The sequence below is a fragment of the Uloborus diversus genome, chromosome 1, assembly GCF_026930045.1.
Source record: "Uloborus diversus isolate 005 chromosome 1, Udiv.v.3.1, whole genome shotgun sequence".
NCBI lineage: Eukaryota > Metazoa > Arthropoda > Arachnida > Araneae > Uloboridae > Uloborus > Uloborus diversus.
Genome location: NC_072731.1, coordinates 78,514,142 through 78,536,616, shown reverse-complemented (window position 1 = coordinate 78,536,616; position 22,475 = coordinate 78,514,142). Strand labels below are relative to the sequence as shown.

At 33.9% G+C, this 22,475-nt stretch overlaps 1 protein-coding gene and 1 non-coding gene across 2 annotated transcripts; both read right to left on the bottom strand.

Moving 5' to 3' along the window:
* Nucleotides 1–8,144: 8,144 nt before the first annotated feature.
* On the bottom strand, nucleotides 8,145–22,258 carry LOC129227334 (uncharacterized). The gene is made up of 4 exons (XM_054861915.1): nucleotides 22,217–22,258; nucleotides 13,485–13,553; nucleotides 9,404–9,493; nucleotides 8,145–8,252 (listed from the first exon to the last, which is right to left on the bottom strand). Exons 1-4 carry the CDS (start codon nucleotides 22,256–22,258, stop codon nucleotides 8,145–8,147), a joined length of 309 nt encoding a protein of 102 aa, XP_054717890.1.
* Nucleotides 15,648–15,720, bottom strand: Trnav-cac (transfer RNA valine (anticodon CAC)). Its single transcript has one exon. It is a non-coding gene; the product is annotated as a tRNA-Val (tRNA).
* Nucleotides 22,259–22,475: the final 217 nt, after the last annotated feature.

Sequence of the window (22,475 nt, the reverse complement as noted above, 5' to 3'; positions counted from 1 at the left end):
CGCTATTATTTCTGGTAAAGATGTATTATGTGTATCCCTAAGTTTATGCATTTCTTTGCATAACCTATCTATTTTTGAGGTACAAAAAAATAAGGAAAATTTATGTGTTTAATGAAAAAACTCCAGAAAATTTTGGTGCAATAACTTTATAAGAAAAGTACATTAGATTACAGCATACCCTTTTATGCAATGCTTTAATAAGAAGGAAGAATATTAGGTATTCCATTAAATTTTACAAGTATGAAAGAAACATAAAACGAATTTTGACACAGTTTTTTCGCCTTTGTTTAAACCATATGTTTAGATGGCAAAAAAGGTTAACAAATTTTCTGATAAATATTTGCACAACTACCTCTTACCCGATAGATTTTCTGTAATATACAACTAACACGTATCATCTATTTTCTTATATACTCTCCTATTTACGTTATTTTGCTTTTCGATAATTTCTAATATAGTGAAGCATCGTTTATACGTTTCTCTTTTATACATTTTTATCAATTATACGTTTTTAAAATTAGTCCCTGCAAAGTCTAATACACATTAACCTATAACTATTATACGTTTTTTCGTTTGTACGCTTTTTTCATATATTCCCTTCAAAAACGTATAAACGGTGCTTCACTGATAATAAAGTCGAAATTTTATACTTAGACAATTCAAAAGTATTTTCTAGCTTTGTTTATCACAAAAAATTACGAAAAAAGGCTTTTTTAAAAAAAACTTAAATATAAACCTTGCACAAAGTAAAAGATTTTGGTTGCACAGTAGACGCTCGATTAACCAGGACCTGTTCATCCCCTGTGGATAGGAGGAAACTAGTCGAAAAAGCGATGGCAAGGAATTTTCGGAACAGGGTTTGTCCTAGAGCAAACAAAAAGTAGAAACAAGCATCTATAATGCCACTTATCGCAAAACAAGAAGGTAAAACCAAACTTCGAATTCACAGAAATAATCCTAGATAAATATTAAAATTTCTCACTTTGTTTTATAAATATTTTGTACTTGTGGTACCAATCGCGCGACTTTGCCCGTAGTAGAAAATTAAAAGGTCATTTGGTTCGCTTGCATATTTACAAATAATGGATGATGAACTTCTCGCCAATTTGCTATGTTAAATGGCTCGCCCATGTTACTGTTCCACGTTATCATAATTCTGTAATTTACTATGCCACGTTGTGATAATTTTCTTGGAAAAATTTTCTTAAATTGGAATAGAAAAAGAACAAAATCGAATTTTCGAAAAATCGCTGCGAGGTGCACACCCCCATGCTACAAAATAACTTTGTGCCGAAATTCATGAAAATCGGCCGAACGGTCTAGGCGCTATGCACATCACAGAGATCCAGGTAGGCTTCAGCTTTATTAGTAAAGATTAATAAGTGCCGTATTGCACATTTCTACATTAATTTTTCAAACGTAATTCCTCAAAATTTGCAAATTCAATTTTCCGCGACATATGTTCATCAGAGCCAAACCACTTCCCGACCATTCCGGTTAATCCGTAGTCTACTATATCAGATGTGCTAAATAGGAAACTTCAATGAAATAAGAACATAGTACTTTTTTGGTCTTTTCGCATGCAGAGACACTTTCGGGAATGCCATGCAAGTTTCATGCAAAATGTCGATAGTATGAAATCGATGCGTTCACAATGCGATCATTTATAAATAAATAATCGTTGCAAATTATTTGTTTGTAAAACAAGTCTTTTCACTTTCAATAAAACAAATAATAAGTTACAGCACAAAACAAAACCACGAGAAATTTTTGGACCAAATGGGAAAACACCTATTTGGGTGAACTGATTCATTATTCCAAACGAAGCGAAAACGAGTTCATTAAAAATAAAAATAGATTTTGAAAATCGCTCCATTTCGTCTCAAGGACACGAATGACGAAGAATATATGTAAGTATGTTGTCTTCCAATTTAAAAAACATTTTTAGAAGACCATTGGATTAAAACACCTTTTTAGAAATCATCCTAAAAAATAAATAACCATGTTCTGAATCACAGATTTCTTCACTTTCAAAATCAATGGAGCGTATTAAGTTTTTTGCGAACTTTTCAGCCACATATTATCGCAACAATAAACTTAATAATGGCAAAGATAAAACCCGAAATATATTCAGTTTGTTTTGATTAATAATTTTAATGTTTTCAACTTCATGATACTTTTTTTATTAAATGAGTTAATAAATATATTAAATAGATGAAAAGTACATTAAAAATAAGTAGCAAAATAAAAATGAAATCACAAAGCTGATTTTCGAAATTCTTTGTATTACGAAGGAGACTTTTGATGTCAAAATAAAGTTATTTACCTTCAATATGTAAAAGTTTTATTTGAGCAGTACCCTTGCAGGTTTTGTTTAGGTAATTTTAAGCAGAATTTTCAGTAAAATCCGTAGATGGAATAAAATTGCGATGTTTTTTCTATTTTTTTCATAACATATTTGTCGTGATAAGCAGTAAATTTTCGTCCTTAAGCTAGAGCTACAATTCGCTTATTGCAGCAGGATGACTTTAGCAGAACTACATGTAAAATTCTGTAGTTTGTTGGTAATCTCAGTTTCAATGAGATGACATCTGCTTCCAGCTCTCATTAATTATTCTAGACTGATGAGTCCGTAACAGGGACGAAACAGCAGTCTCTGGTTGTCATAACCGAGCTGTCGGTATTTTGCTTATTTGTCGTAGTTGGAAAGAGAGCGGTGCAAGTCATTCTAACCTGGTTTCGAGAAAATGAAGGTTTTGCAAAAACATCCGCAAAGAAACTAAGACTGCGTAAATGTTCATTTCAGGAGCAGAATTTGTATTTAAAGTCCAGCAGAACGCCAAAAATCCGAACTGATTCGGATCATAGGTAGTTCGGATTTTTAATTTGTTCGGATTTTTGAAAATAACCAAAACTACTGTTGAGGGAAATGGTACGTTATTTAATCAAATAAAGCAATTATACATCATGTATGAGCATAACATACAGTACAATACATAACGCGACAATGTGTAGTATAACTACATTTTTAAATAAAATTTAACAAAATTTACTCATTAACTGATCATAAATAGTGAAGGAAAAATATTCGTACAGTACTGCATGTATTCTGTGAAGAACTACTGAAGAGTAATTAAACAAAGAAAATTGATTACAGTTCAGGAAAGTACACCAACTTCATACAAAGTTGAACTAAATTCTGATGGAAAAACGGGCATAAACTCAGAATTTTTTTAAAAAAAGATCACTGATCTTCGGTTGAAGAGAGCTTCAAAATTCTTTGCCTATCTGCCAAGTCCTTCGTTCGCTTTAGTAGTCCAAGGTGAGTTTGATAAGCTTGTTGAGCTGATAAATATCTCTATTAATATGTAGTTAGTTTTATTTCATAAATAATGGTACATGATTATTTATTTCACGAAATATATCCGTTCCTTAGAAACTGTCGAGCAGTTTATTAAAATTTCATGGAAGTGCGTTCGGATTTTTGGCGTTTCAGATTTTTGTCGTTTTACTTGTACAAGGTACGTTTTGCTAAAAGTATGAATCCATATTTATCAAAAGCTACTCGCATTTTTTTTTTTTTAAAGCAGAGGACTGGTGGGATGGTTGTCACATATTTTCCTTTTTTAATTTTTATAATTTCTTTGTTAATGTCTACAAAATTTTTCATATACGAATTTCGTAAGTTAGCATGTTATCTATTATACATAATACCACTGTTTGGATAGTGTTTCTTAAGTTTTGAAAACTCCTTTCAAACTTGACAACCAATCCCTTGGTTCTTACGTATGATACAGTTGGTTGTCACATACATTTTAAAGAGTTGAATTTCTAAAGGCTTAGGTAAAAGACTTGAACATAATATTTAGTCTTTACTCATGAAAAAAAAAAACACTGACATCTGCAGTTTTTCCAATTTGCAAATCTTAACCATGTTGTCTGGAAATTTTTGGCCGTCTACACATTGATGCGTGCCATTGTGCATAAAATATGAAAGTAGAGTACCACAGAGCTACTGTAATCGCGCCGATCAAAGAAACAAAATATTGCAATCGGTTAGCACAACAGAGAGCTTGGGATAAGCAACTAAATTCCTGTTGGGTCAAGCATCCCCACTCGACGATATTAAATGTGTAATCTAGGTTTCTTAAGAAGTAAGAGCTTAGAAACAGAACAACTACAGTAAACAGTAGCTTAAGTTATTCTTTCAAACTGTTTTGCTGGAAAATGCCTCGGGAATATTAAAGACACAGTAAAACTAATTAGTAGTAGGAAAATAAACTATATAACCTACTATAAATCTCGTTTTTCAACTGTTGCAGTATTCCTATTCCTATTCCTATTCAGAGTCACAACTGACTACAACTGTATTTATGTCGAGGACTGCATACTAAGTGCCTTGCCTCCATTATTTTATGTACCGATAGATGGCAGCACCATCACCGGATCGAACAGTTAATGAGAATTTAGAACTAGTCCAGGAGCTAATAGCTACCTGGTGCTAGCACCCCCAGAGGTATCGTTTCACTTGGAGGACATTGAGACCACGAGCATATTTAATGTCGCCCAGTCCCCTTTAATGACGACGGTGGGTCTTCGACCATCGAGGTTCGAACTCAGGACCCTCCGGCCCCGAATCCGACACTCTACCGATCGGGCTACCACGGCCCAACTGCTGCAGTAACAAGCTCATTCACATCCACTCACTAACAGTGTTGAGTTGCTACTGACATTCAAGTACAACCGCGCGATACTTCGGATCTGTTCTTTCTTTTTCCTTCTTTCACACACACAGATTGAGATTTCTGCTATTCCACTAGGGAAGATAACACCTCTATTAATCCACAATGTTTCCAGGATTTTGTTTTTCCAGGACAGCACAAAAACAACACAATAGATGGTGGTGCCATCTATGGACAGTTCGAGAGACAATTTAGAACCAGGCCAGGAGCCGAATAACTTCCTAATCTGGCACCCCCAGAGGTATCGTTTCACTTGGAGGACATTGTGACCACGAGCATATTTAACGTCGCCCAGTCACCATTAATGACGACGGTGGGTCTTCGACCAGTGAGGATACGGATCTGTTTGAACTCTGTGAGCAAAAAAAAACAAAACATGCGACAAGCAACTCGTATGATTACCATCTCCCTCGATTTTAAACGACTTAGGCTGCGTTCGGAAGCAATACACCGGTTACACCGAGTGGTTCATCAGGGGCGGTTATGATGTCAGAGGTATTTTTCTAATTGTCCTGGTAAAGCAGTTGTGTTTCCGAACGCTCGTGGTTACAGTGTTATAGTTATAATGCAGCAGCAAACGTCGTTCCAATCTAAGCGTAACCTCCGTGATGCGAGAGCCACGTGGGGGACGATCAAAGCGAGTGTTTAAACTTGAAACACTACCGGATTGGCAAAAAAATACTATATTATCTCGCTAGCCACGCCGAGACTGCGGTGCAAGCGGTTGCAACCGGGTCGACTGTCTCAGAGCGACCGCAGAGTTTCCGAACGATGGTAAGTGACGTCATTGGGGTCACCGCAGCGACCATTTCTTATTTCCTAACGTACCCTTACACCGCTATTATTTTACATCTATGATTGTGCTCAAAAATGGAAGCATAAAAGTCAAATAATATGGAAGGACTTTAGAAATAAAAGAATAACAGAAAATACAGTTTTCAATTTATAACAGTTCCTGTAACAGCTCATTTTTGTACCTAATCAAGACACTATTTATATTCAAAATAATGATATTTCATGTCTGCAGTGGTGATTTTTCTGGTTTGGGGGCCCGTCACAAAACATTTTGGGGGCCCTTAGGCTATCATAGAACTAAGTAAAGCATTTGTCAGGTGTATCTTGAAATCCTATTCGGGGCGGGGATGGTAGAGGTAAGGGGAGGAGGGCTCGCAATTGCGACATGGTAAATGCGCCACAGCATCTGTTTACTTTTTTCATGCATTTCGATGCTTGCTTTTTCGTTTTAACCAACATTCAGGAGATATTTTCTTGTTAGTGAGTGTTGGATTAATAATTTTTGATAGTCTTGTGCATCAATATTTGGCTAAACGAATCAAAAACGAATGACTCGCTGGAGGTCCTACCCTGAAAAAAATTTAAAAAGGTTTCTGAAAGCATCGGTTGCTACGAAGTTGTTTTTGAGAGTTTTTTGAAGTACTTCAAAATGTTTGCAAATAGTGAAGAACAAGTTTTCCAAAATACAAAACTTTTTTAAAACTACACGAGAAGGTTTCTGACTCATTCGGAATTGTTTTGACAGTGTGCCTACACATTCATACAGCTCCTGATTACAATCATTGAAGATGACTCTGAGACATATTTTTTTCTACTTTAAGCTGATCCACTCATATTTTATTAGTTTTATACTTTTATTGTATGTTTTAGTATACAAAATAGAAGAAACGCTCTTCAACCAGAGTATAGTTGTCCTCATATATATAACAGTGAATTCACTGATCGAGTAACGCTCTGACGTCATCAACAACGAAACTCGCGCAACATAGCAGTATAATTTGATAGGTTTTTTTTTTTTTTTTTGTAATGTTTGACAGGCAGGGAAATGCTTTTTTTTTTTTTTTGACAAGGCTGAACTGGATCCGGTAACTTAACTGTTTTACTAGTAAGTCTCATTTTAGTAGAATGAAGAAACGAAAACTTGGTCAGCAATGAACGCTATCTACTGGAATTTAGGGTTAATCCACTGGAGTTAAAGTTAAAATTTCAACTATTAAAATATTACCAAACAGGCTGATTCGTTTAAATAAAGAAGCAATTTTCACCATTCATACCTTGACGGTCGATTTTCTAGTTCAAAAATAAGAAACAATAATTGCTAACTCCATTTAAAATTAATTTTTAACCTGGTTCAACGCAATTCCGCCAGTTAGAGCAATTTTGGGCCAAATCCAAAATGAAATGTAAAATAGATTAGTCTAATTTAAGTAATGCAACTTTGATGCAACAAAATAAAATTTGAAAATATTTAAACCCTTCCCCGTTGAACACTTAGTGGCGGATACAAGGGGGAGGGTCATGGGGGGTCGTGACCCTCCCCCCAAACCCGCAACAGTGTTTGAATGTTTGTTCGAAAAAATAAGAAACTTGATCGAAACCGTACGAAGTGGATACAAGAAATGGGGGAAGGGGGGGGGAGGTTTCCAAAATTTTAAAAGTATTTTTTTTCTGAAAGAGCATGCTTAAAAATATAGGATCTGACCATTTTTTAAATAATTTGTTCAAGTTTAATACTAAAAAAAAAAACTTAAATCGGTGCGCTTTCATTGTTTATATTTCTGCCGATGACATCACAAATGATGAAATGCCATTCAGTGCTGCCATTTACGGAGAAAAATATTTAATTCGCATCTTTACTCACGTGTATTGGCAACGATATGGTTGATGGCAAGAGTAGAGCGCAATTTTAATTCGCCTCTTGATTATCATAACGTGGACGCGACAGAAAGATGCGCCAAAGAACATCATTAGTGACGTCATCAAGATCACGCCTTTTTGAAAAATCGGACATTAAAAAAAAATAATTAAAAATAACTGTTGGGAAAATGAAAGTATTTTCTGGGTCCATCTTATTTTCTTGCTTATTCTATCAATTTCAGTGACTAAAAGTAGTACTTTTGACTTAAAGAAACAACCCCATTCGTTTATCCGTGGTTACCGTGCCACTCTATTCCGCGAACGATCGGGAGTTTACTGTGTAAAACTTTGATTTTCTCCATTGCTGCTCTTTGAGTTGCGTCATTTTCCTTTCCGGGGTGAAATATGAATTGAAGGGCTCGGGACATAAATGCAACAAACCACAAGGAGTGACTTTTCGATCAAAATTTTTGCTCCACATAACTGAACTTGAAATAAACATGACAATGGATCATGTCATTTAGATAAAAACATATCTGGTTTTAGTATTGCAGAATGTAGAATGTATAATACCTCTGAAAAATTCTACAAATTTTTTATAAGTTGAATATTGGCTTACTGAACAATTCACGTCATGTGGCTTATCACATTCTTGTCCCGAGCTGTTCAATTGTACATCAAAGATCAAAGAGCGTTCAAAGAAGCTTCTTTTCCTTGCAGTAAGCAAAACTTCCTTTAGAAATGTCTTCTTTAACATCCAAAGCGATCGTCGTTGTCGTCTCCAGGCGCTCTAAACTTCGCTGGATTCGTCTTCACTTGCAGGAATACGACCAGGCACGTGAAGGTTGTTCCCACCAGCTGCAAAGGGATGAAGTGGGGATAAGAGTTTTCGATTAGCTTTCCTAGGATGTAATATTATTGAGGACTATACTTGAGACGATAGAAATAATCTTCTCCTCGAATATGAGGTCTTAAAGTCTGCCAAATTTTTGAGAAAAGTACCCAAACTCAGCGAGCTTCAGTGAGTAATGAAAGATATCTTTCATGCGCGTTGCAGATGAATGTCCTGCCACATGCAGATGATGAAATCGTCGGCAAGAATTGGCTACCTTCAATTTCTTTTCGAGTCTTTAAATTTGGAGCTGTTCTTAAAATTTCGGCCGACTTTAAAATCTTATATCTCAAGAACGAGGGCAGGGGCACAAATAATATTTTCGTCTCAATAAACTTTTTCGAGAGCTACTTTTTTCAATTTGTTTTTCTATTACTTCACGAAAACGTTGAATTCAAATTATAAAAATAGAGAATTTTAACGAATACAGTAAAACCAGTGTAAGTTGACCGCATGCCATGGGCTTAGCTAGAGGGGGCACGGAGAGGCAGCTGCCTCTCCCTAGGAGAAAGCTCTTATCCCCACGCCTCTTATCCCTCCCTCTAATGTCACAAAAGATAACTTAAAAATACGTTTTTAAGACTTCAATTTCAAAAAATTTCCGGTGGAGAGCTGCATAACTGCGTTTTTCCTCTTATGTGACCATAAATAGCATAAAAAGCTTTTTTTTTTGGGGGGGGGGGGTCTAAAAGTCACTACCTTGTTGCTTCTATGCTTGCCTCTCCGTAACTGGTTACACCGATGCCACTTGCGGTGCACTACTTTAGCGGTAAACTGAAACAGGTGGTCAACTTATAGAGGTTGATTTATGTGACATAAGACTAATTCTGTGTACATCAAAAAAAAAAAAAAAAGGTCGCTTAGATAGGTGGTCAACTTACAATACAGTGATAAACATTATTCGTTTTACAGTACTATCTTTAAACTACATAAGAGAGATGATTAATGCTAGTAAAAGCTCTGGCCAGTAAGCAAAAATAACTAGAGGGTTAACTAGAGATTAAACATAGTGACAACTAATGCTACCGTGAAGGATCTCTACACATCGAGGAATAGATCAGACAGTTGGAGAAAAAGTATTATGAATGAATTACAGATATCAAGGAGAAATACTTACAGTTAAAAAGAAAGGTCTCGACACCGTGCAGAATTGACAAGCGGTCATGATAGTTGGTTGCGAGATCGCTTGGGTAATGAAAAGTTTTATCTAAAGGGAAAAGTAAAAACAGAAATATCGGTTCACTAAAACTGAAATTAAAAAAATCACTTTATATCAACTCAACATATTTTCAGAAATATACTGATTAAAAGTTTAGAAACGAAGTAAATAAATAAACTATGAAAAAATAAATGTAAAAGTTTTAATATGTACATTTAATGTAAATGTTAGCATTGACATATTATGGTTGGACACGAGCACGGCTGTATGTGATGAGTCAGGAAGGTCATCCCACAAGATTAGAGAACTCTAAACTTGCATTTTTGAGCCTTCAATTTTGAAAAATTACTTGGGGAGAGTCTCTAATATTATACTAATGACTTTCCCTCCGATTTTGGTGCTCATAATTTAATGATGACCCCTTTCAAAACCAGAAGCTGGATCCGCCTGCTTTTATGTATATTGCATAATACCAAATACATTTACCACAATTATTAAAAACGAAAATTTAGTTGAAATAAAATTAGTGATGTAAAATACCTGGGTATTTATTTTTAGGGGTAAATACCCAGGGTATATACCCGGGTAAATACCCAAAATGGGTATTTACCGGGGTATTTATTTCAGAAATTTATATTCAACTAGTGATGTGGATCGGGTAAATACCCAGTGGGTAGGTAAATATTTTTTGGGTATTTACCCGGGTATTTACCCAAGGCCTGGGTAAATACCCAAAAACTGGGTATTTTACAAAAAAATGCAAAAAGTGAATGGGATTTTTTTTTTTAAATCTAAATATGAAATAATTGGTAAAACTGATACAAACATATGTATTACACAGTTTATAATATTTTTTATTGAAAGACTTGATGAAATTATGAAAGAAACATATCGTGAAACAAGGAATCTTTCTTTTCAATGTCCTAATTGGAGAAGTATAAGCAATTCAATGATGAACTTCAGAATTTCAAAATCACAATCTAGGTTAGTTATATCGAAAATGAAAAAAAAAAAGAAAAAGGAAGCATGAGGGATGTTTGGAAGAATAAGCTGAGAAGTTATTAAGACTGTGATGTTATTAAATTACTTTATTGTAAGTTTTCACATTAATAAGAAAAAAAATCAAAATATTGTTTTCTGTTGCCTTGCTCATTTGCTCCCCAGTACTTCACGATGAAGATTTATTCAAACTATTTTTAATACACGCAATTAGTGACGTAGGGTGGGAAGGTAAATATTTTTTGGGGTATTCATCCGAAAGCAGGGTAAATCCCCTAGTAATTGCGCATTTTGCAAAAAAAATTGGGAGGTATCAAAAAATGATGATTTTCTTTTTAAAACATAAACCGTAAAATGAAAGATTAAAAGTATAAAAATTAATGTACTATATTTTTTTTTTAATTAAAGGCTTAATGAAATCTTATCAAAAAAAAAAAAAAAAAAAACTGTCAGAATTTAGAATGAACTATTCTAAAACTTAAATGGGATGTTTGCTTTTTTTTTGTAACAAGTTAAGCTTTTCTTTTTTTATATAATAGCTTTTTATATCTGAAATTTGGCTATCAACATTGAGTAGGCATATCCAACACATTTAATGTGAATATCACATTAGATTGCTTAGTTGTTTCACACAATAATTCTTTAAATATCTAAAATATATAAAATATAATTCTTTAAATATGTTCTCAAAAAAAATTGCATATCAAAATACAATTTTTGGGTAAAAATTTGTTGTTTTGTATATGGTTGGTTATATATACATAGTGGAATACATACAGAAAAGTATTTTAGTTGAATATAAAGTTTTGAAATAAATACCCGGGTAAATACCCATTTTGGGTATTTACCCAGGTATATACCCTGGGTATTTACCCCTAAAAATAAATACCCGGGTATTTTACATCACTATATTCAACTAAAATACTTTTTTGTCTGTATTTCACTATGTATATATATAACCAACCATATACAAAACAAATTTTTGCCCAAAAATTGTTTTTTGATCTCCTATTCAAAGAATTATTGTGTGAAACAACTTAGCAATATAATATGATATTCACATTAAATGGGTTGGATATGCCTAATCAATGTCCCCATCTTTCTTTTTTGTTTTTCACTTTTCAAAGCAAAATTTAAAGTTTTACCAGTACAAATACAAAGTGAGTGACCAACTAACTCCTCCTAAATACTAAATGCCTATCGCGTTCTCCCTTTTAACATAGAGCAAAATGATCCCATAAGTATATTTTCAGTCTTCTGACTACTGCCAACTATCGAAGGTCGAAAGCATTAGAAATTAAAAGCTGAGAAAACAGTTGGTTAACGTCTAAATTAAAATTTTAAAATTAACCAATTAATTAACGATTTGATTTGAATTGTTTGGATCCATCGTTATAGCAACACCATCCATGTATTGCCGTCTGGTAGTAGCGTTGTTTGTGTACCGGCGGAGGATCACTTTTAAAGCAAATGTGATATGCGTTTTAGTATTTAGGAGGCTTTGGACAAACTGATTACAACTCAAAGCCAAAACTAACTAGTAACATGATATTATGAAAAATCAATGAAAAGTTGTGCTAGTGCCATCTATGTGACAAAATTAAACTTAAATCCTTTTGCTTTACCCCATAAAAAATTAAATTATCCTGCCATCCTATTTAAGTTTTAGAATAGTTCATTCTAACTTCTGACAGTTTTTTTTTTTTTTGATAAGATTTAATTATGCCTTTAATTAAAGAAATTATAATATATAAATTTTTATATTTTTAATCTTTCATTTAACAGTTTATGTTTTAAAAAGAAAATCATCACCTTTTGATACCACCTAAAGTTTTTTTTGGCAAAATGCGTGCGCAATTACTAGGGGATTTACCCTGCCTTAGGATAAATACCCAAAAAATATATTTACCTTCCCACCTGACATCACTAATTGCGTGTATTAAAAATAGTTCAAATAAATTTTCATCATGAAGTACTGGGAAGCAAATGCAAATGAGCAAGGCAACAGAAAACAATATTTTTTTTTCGCTTATTAATATGAAAACTGTTTCTATATTTGCTATGTTACCACTTAAACGGCAATAAAATAAATAAATAAATAACATCATAATCTTAATAACTTCTCAGTAAATTCTTCCAAGCATCCTCCATGCTTCCTTTTATTTATTTATTTTTTTTTTCATTTTGGATATGACTAACCTAGATTGTGATTTTGAAATCCTGAAGTTCATCATTGAATTGCTTATACTTGTCCAATTATGACATTGAAAAGAAAGATTCTTTGGTTCACGATATGTTTCTTTCATAATTTCATCAAGTCTTCCAATAAAAAATATTATAAACTGTGTAATACATATGTATGTATCAGTTTTACCAATTATTTCATACTTAGATTTTTAAAAAAAATAATTCAGACTTACTTTTTGCATTTTTTTGTAAAATACCCAGTTTTTGGGTATTTACCCAGGGCTTGGGTAAATACCCGGGTAAATACCCAAAAAATATTTACCTACCCACTGGGTATTTACCCGATCCACATCACTAAATAAAATACATGCTAAAATGTCCGTAAGTGTACCAATGTTTAGATCACTTGTCTAAACTGCGTTGAGCAAGGACACCTAAAAACTTCATAAAAAGTTGTAACAACAAAGGAATACCACAGACGTTTTTTTTCCCCTCAACAGAAAAAGAAGTAACAATTGAATTTACATCAGTTCAAGCTTTAACTGCTTAGATAACTCACTAAAAATTACTGTTTTTCTTTATTTGGGAAAAGCTTAGAAACCAGAAAAGCTATTTGGAGCATTTTTTTTTTTATTTAATTTTCCCAGGCGCTAATAAAGGAACAATAGCCCGATATCTGCTTAGTTATTGTTATTTTTTTTATAAGTAAAAATATTTCATTCACATCATTGAGGGTACATTCTTCAAATTTTATGTTTTTTTAAGTAGATAACCTTAGAAAAACATAATATAAACATAGATCCTTTCCTTAACATTGTGGGTGCAAGCTTTAGTTACAATGAGTAGTACTTACCTGAAATTTTACAGAATTTGGCAATCCGTAAATTTCAGATTTTGCCAGTTTGTTAATTAGACCAATCGCCTAAAAAATGAATAAGAAAACAAAATAAATGAAATGATCAATGTTTTTACATAGAGACATCCAAATGATATGTTTCACTATAACTTCGAAAAATATATTCGTGGTTGCAATATATAAACTTTCTGGTTGGTTTACGAGCTATTCACATCAGTTATTGAATAAAAGAAGAATAAAATAAAAATGTATATTTAAACGAAGACAGTTTTTTTTTCTTTTTGAAGATCCGAATGGTTGCGAAGTAAAAACTACCATGAAAATCCGACGGCGCTATGCAGAGATGTGTTTTTAACATCAATCATATCAGGTCGCAGTTGTCAGTTTTGAGCGCGTAAACATACCTCAAGCAATAGAATCTACGGCGAAATGTAAATTTCATGTGTTTCAAAAAAACTTTCCTGAGCCACAGCAGCATGCGTAAATTGTGTTGAAACTTTGAAGAAGGACGCACACATGTTTATTATGCAAGTTGTCCGACCATTTCAGTTCGAGCTTGGCTCCTTCCGATTTTCATCTTTCTGTTCATATGAAAATCTGACTCGGAGGACAAACCTTTTGCTCAGATAAGAGAAGAAAATTCACCAGGCGACTTCCTTTTATGGGGATGGTTGGGAAAGTTGATGCAATGCAATGACAAATGTCTCAATCAGAACGGTGACTAAGACAAGAAGTAGCTGGATGATACATCCAAATATTCCAAAAAAAAAAAAAAAGTTTCATTTTCACTAGTTTTCCTTTCACGACTTATCGGACTTTGAATTTAAAAAAAAAAAAAAAACACCACTCGTATTCTTTATTTTGTATAGAATTTGACACATCGAAAACTATCATCGATGTTGTTCTGAGGGAGGGCAACAGGAAAGTGGTCAAAAACTGTTTATTACTTTATTATGTGTAGGGAATTTATCTATTAATCGTATCAGTAATCTAAGACTATAGTCAATGTTCGTTTTGGAGACTAAGAGGAAAATAGTTAGTATATGTCTTTGCATATGATGCCGGATAAAGTACACTGAGGTGTAAGCTACCTAAAAGAAGTTCTAGATACCAAAAAAATGGCTAGTTTGATATGAAAAACCAGATTGCTATACACTTCATACATCACTCTTAATTTTAAAGATCTAGGAACCAAATTGAAATCACATTTTATTAAAATTTTATATGATTTAGGGGTTTTCCCAGGTAGAGGTACCTCTAGGTCGAACCTCAAGGGTAAATCAAGCCCTACATACGATAGAACTCATAAATGTGTCCCAAAAACGTGTTAAAAAGGTGCACTATTTACGATTATCTTTATTAATGAAATATACTTGAAAATTCCAGAGAATGTTGAAACTTATTTCTTAGCGTAGTATTACTTTCAAAACTCTCAGTTTCGAACAATTATTACAGTGAAGCGGTGTACGCATTCTACTATCAGTAGCAAATTAATGGTTTTGGAAATTGTAGACGCAACAAACATTAAAAAGAACAAGGAATAAATAGGCAATGATTAATTGGAACATTATAATAAGTGTAATTATTCTTCAGTTTCATTCCTTCTCCTCAGGGGATATCTCAAAATATTTCATGGCCGGAAAGTTATTTTGCTTCACATTTCATGAAATTTTGCAGTGACAAATTTACATAGTAACTACATAGCTTCCATAGATAGCATTCCTTTCCCTCAAGAAATCTTGTTCTTCCATTTGCCAAGTTTGAGAAAGAGGCAATCTAAACTGAAAATGGTAATTCCAAATTTTTGTACTAGTGTGAAAAAGGAGCTGAAGTCAAATGCTTTAAAAAGCATTCTCTAAGAAAGACTAATAAAACTTTAAAAATACTTGCAACAAATATTGTTTTAATTATTATTGAAATAAAAGTTTTGGAGAAACTTTTACATTTGAGGATATCCCACATTGTTCTACTTTTTTTTCAACATTATTTATTAACGAACTTTTTAAATGTATTTTTCCAAGCATTCGCAGTCGTTGGACTGTAATGCTTCTTTTTTTTTTAAACTTTCTTGTGAGGCAAGAAGATAGGAACAAAAAAGTAAAATTCAAGGAAAACAAAGTCTGCTTTCGGCAGAGGTTATTACGGCGAATACATGCAAAATGTTTCCGCCCGGGATCGAACCGGGGGCCTTGCGCGTGTGAAGCGCACGTGATAACCACTACACTACGGAAACGACGACTCCCTGCAACCGAACTTAAAAACAACAACGCAGCCTGCACATTTGTTTAAGAAGATAAGAAGCTTCTAAATTTAACTCTGAATGCCAGTGGAGGAAGGAAATTAAGGAAGTTAAGACTGTTAAATTTAAATACTTAATTAATAATTAAGTATTTAAGGAAATCTTTAGCACAAAAAGTAGTACTTTTACAGGCCGCCCGAAAATTGCAGAATTATTTCAAGAGAGAAAAGGAGACAAGAAATTTGGAGGATAATTGCAAAACTCTGCATGAAATTAAACAGCTTAGTTAAGCTTGAAATATTTAACAAAATAATACGTCTTTGAATTATTTAATTAGGTGCAGTTAGGGCTAGCTATTTCACTTACCCCACACTATACCAGTCATCCACGCCCTCGCAGGGATTCAAACCTCTGCCCTCGCTCTGAAGAAGCAGGAGTGTGGTTCAGGAAGAGGAGGACATGAAGGGGAACTAAGGACTGCAATAGATGCAAACGTAAAAGGTTTCGAAATAAAAATGTTAAGGGAAAATGTTAGAATGAAAACGTCGTCAAATACTTTGCCCCCTGGCGTCCATCCTCGAAAATGCCCGGTTATTGGGAGTGGGCCCGTGTTTTTTTCGCTCTGCCAGAATGTGGCCGAGTTTTCTGGATTCATTCAGGTTATCGAGTGCCGAGTTTTTGAGACTCTACTGCATTAGATTTGTACGATATAGATAACTATTAACAGTAGTTCAAATTCATTTTAATAGTTGTAAATATAATGCAGAACAATAATACTACTTAAAAATTCTGCTCTTGTGGTCTTTTGACTAATTGCAGAATTTTCTAAGCATTTCAGCGCAAAAGAGATCATTTAGTAGTCAAATGATTTTTTTTAAGTGGAAAGTTGTTTCCATTCCATGCTAATGTTTCTTCCATGTAAAGTAAGGAAGTTTTATTTAATTAATTTTTTTTTCATTACTTTGTAAGTTAATAAAACTGCTTGCGACAATGAAACTGGAAAGTAAGGCGAAATGTTGACCGAATCATTATAAAAAGAAAGAATAAATCTTGAAGTAAAAAAAAAATCGATAGAAGTAAGAAATTAATTAGATTTGTTGAGGCCATTACATAAAAAGGTGAAAAATCTTGAGATCTTCGACTTAAATATTAGTTTAAGAGCTAGTCCCAAAAAATCGACTTGGCAACCGAACCGGAGAGTTTTGCTTGCAAAAGGCATATAGCACGTCCCTTAATGTCCCTGCGCATTGTCCGACACCTTTCCAGGGCCGTTAGGTGTGGGTGGACGCGTGAACATGACTTTTTGCAATAATTTAAAACCGATAACCGAACTGCACGACATTTTGGCGCAAGATTCAAAATAGTCTTTTAAACGCATAACCACATTTTCAGACACCTTTCCGGGGACGACCGGACGATATGTTTTTTTTTCCCCCGCCTATCAGTTCAGCATCGCGCACTTCATTTTTTCAATTGCAAAACCGACAACCGAATTGCACGACATTTTGCCAACTGATTCGAAATAGTTTCATAGACACGTCGCTAAATTTTCAGACGACTTTCCGGGGTCGTTAAGCATGGGTGGGAGCGCGAAAACGATATTTTAGCATTTTTTTTAAGTACCGACAACAAACTAGGGGCATTAAATCATTATAATAATTAGTTATAAAATATGAAATTTAAATATATTTACATAAACTTTTGATTTTAAATAAAATTTTCATCTACAATTTTGGCAATCAAAATCTTCTTCGGATTCTTCATCCATCTAATCATTGTTGCAGGTGTTGTCTTTATTTTTGGTATCGATTAAAAACAAATAAAGTTTAATGTAGATTAAATGAATTAATAAAAGTAAAATTTAAAAACAAAAATGAAAATTAACCATCACTCTCGACAAGAATGCCTTCCACCGTTTCTGGCAGTTGAGGGCCTTTGAACCATAAAAATTCATAACTTTTATTTTCTTAAAGATTTTGGATAGACGCAGGATGAAGTCGGCGAAGTTTTCGAATCAGTTGGCAAAATGTCGTGCAATTCGGTTGTCGGTTTTGCAATTAAAAAAATGGAGTGCGCGGTGCTGAATTGATACGCGAAAGAAAAATATATCGTCCGGTCGTCCCCGGAAAGGTGTCTGACAATTTGGTTACGCGTTTAAAAAACTATTTTGAACCTTGTGCCAAAATGTAGTGCAGCTCGATAATCGGTTTTTAAAAACTGCAAAAAAGTCATGTTCGCGCGCCCATCCTCGCTTAACGGCCCCGGAAAGGTGTCTGATAATTTTGCTACGCGTTTATAAATCAATTTCGAATGAGTTGCCTAAATGTCGTGCAGTTCGGTTACCGGTTTTAAATTATTGCAAAAAGTCATGTTCACGCGTCCACGCACACTTAACGGTCCTGGAAAGGTGTGGAAAAAACTTTTATGTTCTTTAAAATGGCAACAGTATTAGCCATGCAGTTTGGTATATACTCTCTTAAAAAATTCCAGCGATTTTAACTCAGACTGAGTAAATTTTCACTCCTTTCCAGTATCGAAAACGCACTTTCCTTATAGGAGTGAATTTCATTCCTTTTGCGGAGCTGTTATTTTCACTCCTTTTGGATAAACTAATTTCACTCCCTTTTAATAAGTGTTTTCACTCTTTTTTAAGACTAAATTAATATCCTAAATGAGTGGCTGCTTTCCGTTTGGAAAGTCGCTATTTCACTCTTTTTTAGAGTAAAATAGGTAAAATCATTTCACTCTCATTTGGTGAAATTGTTTTTTAAACGTGTTTTCTCATGTGCTTATGCTGTGTATTTGAATTTAAAACTGTTTTTAAAACTGTTATTTCATTTGAAAAAAAAAATTTTTAAGTTAAAAAAAGGAAAAAAAAAAACTGTTTTTAGTGTTTCCGAAGAGGATGCACAAAAACTGTATGGTAAGTACGAAGAATTTTCTTTTTTGTTAAAACTTTAACTCGTAATATTTCTTGAAGTACTCGTATATCGTTACAAATCACCCATGTGCAATATCACGTACAATTCCCAATCTAAAAATTGAAATAAAATTAAAAAACCCACACAGTTCGAAATAAATAGATTTAAAATTTTGAAACTCTATATTTATATTCTCGGTGTGCCTTTTAACATTAATAATGTTTTAAAAGTTACATCAGTCCAAATTAATTTAAAAAGTCACTCATAAATTGTGACAAGATACGTTTGAATTCAATTTTGTTTCTTCGGGGCCATTCATTAATTACGTAAGGACAATTTTGGCAATTTTTGACCTTCCCTTCCCCTTATGTAAGGGTATGTAAGACTCCCCCCCCCCCATCTTACGTAAGATTCTTTTTTTTCTTCACAATAATAAAATAACAAATATTACATCACTGGGATCGTTCTTAAATTAACTATCATTATTTTTTTAAAACATTTTTGAGTAAAGAAATGTTTACTGTAAGGAATCTATACCGAATGTTTTTTCGACAAATAATTTTTGTATATGATGCGATAATAATTAAAGATAAGACATACAAAACACAGTGCGATTCTTTTATTATATTTTACACGTTTCATTCTTTGAAACACAAGTAAAAAACAGTTCATCCTATAATACATACTTTTACCTTCTTGAAGCAAATGAAATATAATATTTGCCAAACCACTTGACCGCGGCTTTCTATATAAAATATCGGCTTGGAAAATATTACGTAAGAATGGATCTAAACCCCTCCCCCCTCTCCAAGCAAGGGTATGTAGAGAATTTTCCACCCCCTCCCCCTCAGGACCCTTAATTAATGAATGGCCTGTTACACATATGAATGAGTGTATTATACAAAGTTTATGATACTCTTTAAAGTTTATTATACACAAAAACAATATTTGATTAATTAACAATTATGCAGTGGTTGGAGCTCCGACCATCGGGAGCGGATTCGGTATCCGACCTATAGATTTGTGCATGGTCGGGTCTGTAACACCTGCCTAAAATATATATACAGTACACACACACACCAAAGATGGTAACGACTGTTTCAAATGTCATATTTTTGATTCGAGGACCGAAACAAAATTGTTGATGAAAGTTTCATTAATTTGGAAGAAAAAGTTACAAAAAGTTCGCCGTAACATTGCACGTGGGTGATTTGTAACGATATACGAGCAGTTCAAGAAATATTAACTGTTACAAGTTTTAATAAAAAAGAAAATTCTTCGCAATTACTATGCAGTTTTTGTGCATTTCCTTCAGAAATCTCATTCAGCAATAAATATTGTTTAAATTCATTAAATGAAGACATTTAGATAGCGACATCCACTTGGTATTCGCGACCAACGTTAGTTAAGCCGAACATGGAGGTATAGAAGATTCTCCCTAAACAAAATCCCGTGACAGAATCGAACCAATGAAAATGTTTTTGAGTCCTTCTTTTAAAGAATGTTTTTATTTTTCGCTCATCAAAAGGAGTGTTTCTGAATTTCACGCCAATAAGGACGAATTTTAGTCTTGGTTTTTTCGTAAAGCGTCTTTTTTCGATAAAGCTAGCACTCAGAAAGAATGAATGCACCCGCAATAGATTTCACTCTTTTTAAGAGTTATTTTTTCGTTCTTTTGAATTAAGAGTGTATACCCAGTGAATTCATGTTCAGGGCTGTTAGTTCTGTTATGATTTTAATTTATGTTCGTTCATTTTAGTTCATATTTTTTCTTCAATAAAATGTTATAAGTTAATTGGTTTCATGTATCTGTTATGACTGCTTGGCAGAAGAGAGTAGGAAGTTGTTTCGCGATAAAAGGTGTCGGACAATGCGCTGGGACATAAAGGGATGTATCATATGCCTTTTACAAGCAAAAAATAGCTATGGTACACCCCCGTTGCACCGCGCCTCATTTTATCGCTCATTCGGATATTTCGCGCTTTTTCTCTGAAAAAGGAAAAATAATAAATTCTTGTTTTAAATATGAGTCCACTTAAGTTGTATTTCTTTAAAAAAAAGTCGTTTTCCATCCATTTTTTTTTTTTTTTTTTTGTCATTAACAGAGCAATGGTTTTTCAACTCATTTCAATGTGCTGTATTTTATTTCACAAAAAAAGTACTGAATTTTTTGCCAATACTTTTTATGCTTCTGAAAGAGCAATGTTTAGAATTTGCAACTCCAGAGCTCGAATGCGCTACCTCTCGGTGATTAACAATACTAAAGAAAAAGGTCCATTCCATTCCACGTGTTTCTATGGGATAAATTACAGGCTTCAGACAGTTTATGGTGTAATGTAATTTCAGAAGAATAGAAAAGAAAGCTTCCCACAAACACAATGAAAAATTACTGTCATTCACTAAGCGTCAAAGCAAGTTATAAGTTACGGCATTCGTTTGTTTTACCTTTTCCATCCGCCATTAGACAGTGGCTGCAGCTCCCCCTATGGTTTATTGGAGTTGCGAATAGTTTTCCTTTCATTTTTTATTTTTAAATCCAATCCAATACAAAATAAACTATATGTATTATAGATGCTCCAATTAATCATTTGATTCCTACTAGAATCGTTATTTTAATGACCACGGTTTTATTGCGGTTTCGGATATATCGCGCCTTTTGTTGTCTCCCGAGAAGCACAATATGATGTAATTTTTTGCAATTAATGTAGTTACAAAATAGAGAAAGCTATTTAAATATGGAACCCTTTAACATCATAGCAAGTAAATGCCAATGAGTGACCAGTATCTACCTCAATTTGTAGATAGAGATCACTAGTTAGCAGTAAGAGCTGTTGGTTCAATTACTAATGTTGCTTTCATATTGGAAAGTTCTATTATATTTTTAGTATGCGGTCAAAACTTTGAAAAGTCAACTCTAAACTTTAACTTTTGTTCTCTTTAAAAAAAAAATGGTATTCTGTCATCAAACAAACCCTCATTTTATCTTTCGGAAAAATTTGGAGCTCCATTCGGCAAATTGAGAATTTCTGCCATACCAAACATTTAAGTTCTGAGCTCTCCTGTCTCTGAGTTCGGATTTGTTTTCTGAAACGGGGGTGGAGTCGTTGAACGGACGTCACGGTATAGTTTGTACAGTGGTAAAAGTGAAAAAGAACAGGATGAACACCACCTAATGCAAAACGGTCTAACATTTTCCAATGTTCTAAGGGTTAACTTTTAAGTAAGAACTTTTTGTTGCATTTTGCTGGAATAATTATTCTTTTGAAGTGGTGGGGCGCAGTGATGGTGAACCTCTCAAAAAATAACAGGAACAGATTTGTTTTTGAAAATCCATTTTTCCAATTGAAAATGATAAATGGAGAATGAAAAACAAATTCAGCGTTGTATCAAAAATTGACGCCTTTAATCGCAAGTTCGAAGTTTTGCCGGAGGGAAGCAAGCCAAATCAAAACAACTCAGTTATCAGATAATAACTGATGATAAAAATACGAAATATAATTTAAAAATACTGTGGGGAAAAACATAACCGAAAGCCACGTTAGAGACCATCAAAGTAAAAACCAACATACCTCATTTCCAAGTCTTTCTCCGGCGTTGCACAGTATAAACATCCTTAGGAGGCAGAATATCGTCAGGTAATAGCAGACAGCTTTACTGTTAAACTGTTTCATAAATACTTCTTGGTTCTTCTGCAGCAACTGGAATCCTGCCAGACACAGTAAAACAGGCGTCAGCAGCACGTGCGTGAGAATCAAAGGGGCCAGGCATTGATCCGCCTCCGCGGAGATATGACATAGTTTGGAATACTCCGATTTCCACGCAGAAAAT